General features: G+C 37.3%; 1 protein-coding gene across 1 annotated transcript; it reads left to right on the forward strand.

Moving 5' to 3' along the window:
* Positions 1-6,079: 6,079 nt before the first annotated feature.
* Positions 6,080-6,220, forward strand: MRLN (myoregulin; the record flags this gene model as incomplete). The annotated part of the gene is made up of 1 exon (XM_084245207.1): positions 6,080-6,220. The coding sequence occupies one exon, from the start codon at positions 6,080-6,082 to the stop codon at positions 6,218-6,220; it is 141 nt and encodes a 46-aa protein (XP_084101333.1).
* Positions 6,221-6,481: the final 261 nt, after the last annotated feature.

Raw genomic sequence — 6,481 nt, forward strand, 5'->3', positions numbered from 1 at the left:
ATTAAAAGCACCCCACTTTGGGAGTTTATTTTTAAAATAATTGATGACTAATATTTAAGTCTGCTTATATTATAATTGTCATTTGAACACAGTGAACTTCTACTGTTCTGCAAAAGCTTCTACTTTACTTGTTATTAAACCAGTATTTGATGAAAATTAATTAGCATCAGACAGAGTAGGGCAGGATTCGTAAGATTCAGAATTCATGAGGTCATCCCCTCTTTTTTAGGAAGACAGCAACTGCATATACAAGCAACAAAGAAACATAATACAGAACTGCAATACATTACAGACAAATGAGCAATACATTCTGCCTGAGAAACTTAGGATGATTACAGAGCAGGAGATTTTGAGTCAAAGGATGAATAAGAGTTTGACAATTTTACATATTTAGGTACTTAAAAAAGAATCCCAGAAGTGTGATCCATCCAAGAAGGATCACCGAGACCATAATTAACAATAATAATCACTGTGGCTTATTAAGCATGTACTTGCTAGACACAAGTATTAACTCATTTAATTCTCATATTACCCTAAGAAGTAGATATTATTATTATCATCCTAATTTTATAAAAGTGGTAATTTAGGCACCAGGAGTTAATGTAACTTTTCTAAAGTCTTGTGGTATGTGATCTACCTGAGTCAAACCCCATCAGTCTGATTCCAGACCCATCTCTCAACTACCATGTCCTGGAAGCAATCTCTTTATTTTCTGTCCAGCTAATGTTAAGGAGGTCATAAACTGATCATAAATTTGTCATAAACTGAGCAGTGGTTGGATAACAAAAATATATAAGAATAAAATTTCAAGCAGTAAAAGCTAATAAAAACAGCAAAAAAAAAATCTGTATTTCCAGCCAACTTGGTTGCTAGATCCTGAGATCCTAGTGGCTATACGTGCAGATTGCTTTTTTGTGGATAAATTAACAACAAAGCTATTGTAAAGATATTCCTCCAAATTCAAGGTTATCCGGTCCAGCAGAGTAACTGCGAGACCATCTACTCCTTGTCCAAGCAGTCGTTCACATATACAGAGTGGCACCAGAACCAAAGAGGAAGAATGGCTATTATTAATTACATGGGGATATTTCCATTTGCAGATAGCTGACTTCCTTTGTAATACAGATCTTTTCAAAAGTAACTTGTGTTTTGAAAACATCAATAAATGCATGCAGTTGAAAGAGGTTGGCTTCTGGAGTCCTACTGAATAGTGTCTAGGCTCCAGCATAGAATACTGAGTAGCCTTGGGCAGTTGCTCCAGCTCCTGAAAATGCATTATCACAGCCTGGCATATACTGGACAATCAATAAAAAAAAAAATGGATAGAATTCAATGATGTCTCAGTTTTCAACATGTGTCTTTTAGGAACTTGTATCAACATTATCTTCATCATTAGTTTTTGATGGAAACAGGGAGGAGGATTAGCAAATTCTTGTCGAAAAAGAAAATATTTTTAAAATGTGACTCATGTGTTAAAGACTATAAACTTGAATCCAATAAAAATTATTTTTCTTTTGATTGAAAAAGAGACTTTGCAAAGTATGTTCTGTTCTTTGTCTTGACCAAGAATCCGTGCTTAATAAGAGGAAACAGAAGTCGAGAGAAATTGAGAAAAAGGTGAATTCTTAGCGCTCATGATAATTTTATAAAATAGGTTTTTGGTGGTTTTGTTTTGTTTTTGCCCAGGGAGCAAGCCACTTTGCTTGTGAACTCTTCTTATAGTCTCAGGAGTGAGAGTTGATTTGAGTATCCCTGTTGTATAGAAAAAACAAGATTGCAAAGGTTTTAAAAGTAAGAGTCTATGAACTAAGAGTGGGGCAAAGAACAAAGAATGCAATGAAGTTTAACTTCCAGATATCAAAAGTTACCTCTATGTTTTGTTTGTCTAATTTATTTTTGGGATGCCACTACCCAAACATCTGATAAACAGGCAAGTCAATTTGAATTAGATTATTTAGATTTTTTTTAAAGATTTATTTATTTATGCATACAAGAGCTGGAGTACAGGCCAGAGATGCAGGGGATACAGGGGTGAGAGGATTCACCAGAGACAGAGTGGGGAACAGAACAGGCAGACTGACCGAAATACACTGCTGAGGGGAGCCCCGGTCCAGACAGGAGAGGTCTGCTGCACCATGTGGGATGCTTCCTGGCCGGCCAGGGATGGAACTGGTGCTACAGAGGCTATGGATTGCTTAACAGTGCGGTGCTTAACCCTTGCGCCACCAGGGAGGCCCTATTCAGATTCTTGATAGAGTTAAAAGGAAAAAAATGAGGACAGTTTTAAGAATTAGATAATATTCATTCTATTTTCAGTACAACAGTTTATAAAATAATAAATTGATTCCTAGTGCTTTCTGGAGATAAGTGCCCATCTCCAGGGGTAGGGAGGGACAGTGCAGTCTAACACTTTAGCTCCTCTGAATGGGTTTCCCCTCCTTCAAGGGTACATGCCTCCACATTGTTTCCAATATCCCCTCCTTCTCTGATTATGTCGATGTCTCCAGTCCTAGGACACAGCCTCCAGGCATTTCTCTCCACTTTAATGATGAGGAACCTCCTCTGTTTCTCCTCTAGCATAGCATGTTGGTCCCTGATATTGTAGGGGTGTTTCAGTCTCACCACAAGCTGCTGGACTCTCTTGGTGTAGTGTTGCCCTGGTTAACTGTTAGATGTTCCTCTTGAGAGTTAGATAAGGAAACTCCTCTATTGTAAATTTGCTGACATCTCTATATTTCAATATCTTAATATGATTTCTAAGTAGTATTTCTGCTATTTCAAAATTGTAATAACTATTATTTTTATTTTGTATTTTTGCATAAAAGAACTGGGGTGTAGCCCAGAGGTGCAGGGGGCTACAGGAGTCACCCGAGTGGGGAGCTGAACAGGCAGATCAGCTGAAATACACTGCTGAGGGGAGCTGCGGGCGAGACAGGAGAGGTCTGCTGCGCCATATGTGGGTTAGTTCTCTGGCTGGGGATTGAACTCAGCGGTGATAGCACTGAGACTTAACCCCTAGGCCACCAGGGAGGCCCTGTAATAGCCATAATTTTATTAACTAGTCTTCCATTTATGGATGAATTTTATAGCCTGATCTTTATAATAAGTTCTCGCCTCCATTTTCTAATTTCTAAAAGTGAGACAAGAATCTTAAAAGTTGTAGAACTAACAGCAGACATACAGCATGAGTTATCTCTTATAAAGACAGAGAAGTTGTATGTTTGTGTCATGAAAAATATTGAAGCAAATAAATTTAAATAATATTTTTTAAAGATTTATTTATGTATATAAGAACTGGGGTGTAAGCCAGAGGTGTGGGAGGTGAGAGGATTCACCAGAGAGAAGGGGGAGTAGAACAGGCAGATATACTGAAATACACTGCTAATGAGAGCAATGGGCAAGACAGAAGAGGCCTACTATGCAATGTGGGTTGCTTCTGGCCGGCCGGGGATCAAACTCGTGCTGCAGTGGCTGGCAATAGCTCGATAGCTCTGTCTTTAACCCCTGCACCACCAGGGAGGCCCTTAAATTTAAATAATTTCTTGGCAATTTTTATTGAGGTATATTTAACATACAACTTTGTGTAAGTTTAAGGGGTACAAGGTATTGATTTGATGTTTTTATATTGCAGCATGATCTCCACAGTAGCATTAACTAATACCTCTCTCATGTCACGTAATTATTATTTCTTCTGGTGTTGGAAACAACTAAAATCTAATCTCTATGGAAGTTTAATGTTTATAATATAGCTTTGTTGTCTATAATCACTACGTTGTGTATTAGATCTCCAAGCCTGATTCACTTATTAGTTGCAAGTATGTACCTTTAAACATTATTTCTCCCTTACCCCTAATCCTCTGCAAATTGTTGTTTTAAAATAATGGTGAATATAGGCTGCATTAGGAAAATCCTGCAATCCAGCCTAACCTTTCTGATAAAAGCTTAGTTTTTAACTGTACAATTCTGTGATTTATTGAAATTAAAGTGTGATATTTTCCAAAGTCCACTCTTCAACATTTCCTTGACATCTTTGGGGTGATTTTAGAGTTTTTCCTTCAGGCTGCTTGCCCTCCACTTCATATACTGCCTCACTGTCCAATAAAACCTTCTAATGTCCTTTGACACAGGAGCCAAGTTTGTTGAAGTGAAAGCGCTTTGTTGTAGAGCAACTGGAGAGAAAACCAAGGAGCTACATTACCTACCAGCACCTGGGATTAAGTCAGGTGAGAAATGGGTTTCTATTTACTCTTCAGTGCCTCCCAGTTGTTTGACCTTTCCCTTATTTCCTATTTAGTCTCTCTCTTACTGTTGTTGGTGAGAATTCAGAGCACAGACTCAAGAAATAGGAGTAGGAGGCTGAGGCTCTAGGAAGAAAGGAAAATCATTTTGCAAAAACCCATGCTTCATACCCACCCTTTTTTCCTAAAATACAAGCAAAAAAAAAAAATTTTTGAATGTAGGGGAAATGTTAGATGTTTACTTGGCAAGTGATTGCTGTGTAATTTGAGGCAAGTTCCTTCCTCTAGGAATGGGACAAGTTATTACAAAAATTAGTCAAGACTGCTAAAAGAGAGAGAAGTTTGCATTCATGTGTATGCCATCTATAGACCTTCATCTATTTCTCCTTCTACCTTAAAACTCAACTTGCCCATTCTGGTTTTTGAGTGAAATTAGCAGAAAAATGTTTTCCTACAGGGTCTCCAGTAAGGCAGGAAAACAACAACAACAACAGCAAAGGCACTCCAAATTGCACAGCTACTTCCTCATCCCTCAAAACTGGTACTGACCTCAGTGAGGTTCACTGACAGTGCACAGACAGCTGAGTATCAGATAGGGAACATCAGGCAGGACGGGTATCAGTGGTGCCATAAACAAAGATCAGTTCCCCCCGCATCTCAGCATAATTACACCACAGACTGGAACCTTCTAGACCCCGGTCCACCTTGCTGACTCACTTTCTGGTTTTTTTTTTTAACACTATTGATGCTCATTTCAAATTGAGTTTAAGTAAGAAACTTTGTTGCAAGGTTTTGAAAATTACTTGACTTACTTGACATTGCATTCCTGAAAAAGGAATTAAGAATATATCTAAACTTCCTGACAGACTTTAAGTACTTTGTTCCAAGAAGGTAAGAAGAGGCCACAAATTAATACCTTTTAATATTCAATATGCTTTTTTTTTAAAAAAAAACTATGATTAACAAAGAACTGTGGATGAAATTAAACATTTGATATCTTAACTAACTGAGCAAAACATGAGAGAGAGGATCTTGAGGCAAGACCAAGTAAATAGAAAAGATCTTTCGTTGTTTAATTTAAAAAAATCACCTCTCTTTTCCATTATCTTCAAATTCTCATTTTTTGGTAACACTGACTATTCAGGTTGGAAAAATGGCAGTTTTGCTGATCCTAATAAAAATGACTGTAAATGACTCTGCAGATAAGATACCATAAATGAACTAGTTATTGATAATGTTAAAAAGAGTTGTCTGATAGTTTCTTACTGTGTTTATTCTAGAAAGAAAGGCAAATTTTACATAGAGAAAAATCTATGATTATGACATAAAGTGGTTCAAAGCAAGTGGAAAAAATGATTTTAAACCATTTAGGAGAAAAATTATTTAGTTCATTGGTTGCTTAGAAATATGTGCAGAATCCTCCCTGAAAGATTTCAACATGGGACCTCCCCTGGTGGCGCAGGCAGTTGAGCGCCTTGCTGTGAAGCTTTTCGTAGCCTCTGCAGCGCCAGTTAGATCCCAGCCGCCTGGCGAGGGCCCCACATGGTGTGGCAGACCTCTCCTGTCGTGCCCGCTGCTCCCCTCAGCAGTGTATTTCATCAGTCTGCCTGTGTCTGTTCCCCGCTCTGTCTCTGGTGAATCCTCTCACCCTCCCGCGAATCTGGCCTGTACCCCGGTTCTTGCATAAATCAATCAATCAATCAATCAATCAATCTTAAAAAAAAATTTCAACATGATTTCTTAACATTGGAAATATTAGACTCAGTTAAATAATGAGAATTATAAATGCATCCATTTGAGGATACTTTTCTTTTTTTCCAGGAAACAAGAGAATTTTTGATATGGCATGTAAAAACTGGATATTAATTTCTACTCCTAACCCCACAAGCCTGGAAGATGAAATTGTGGGACGACTTCTCAAAATATTGTTTGTTATCTTTGTTGACATAATGTCTATTATGTATGTTGTTATAACTTCTTAGAAAGCTGACTTCCTTTACATGTAAATTTCAAATTGAATTCTGGTGAATAAAAATTTGTAGTTTGATATGTTGAGTCATTTTAATCTGACTAATGCCTCCAATTTATTCCAAAAGTCAGCAGGTGATTGCAATAAAAACAACATTGTATAGTGTTTAGTATTTTTATGGCTTATAAAACAGTCACATAAATTGAAGAGGGATTTTTTTCTAAAATCTACACTACTAAATCATAAAGCTTCTTGATTTTTAATATGGTTGCTA

Source organism: Talpa europaea (genome assembly GCF_964194135.1).
Source record: "Talpa europaea genome assembly, chromosome: 10".
Taxonomy (NCBI): Eukaryota; Metazoa; Chordata; class Mammalia; order Eulipotyphla; family Talpidae; genus Talpa; species Talpa europaea.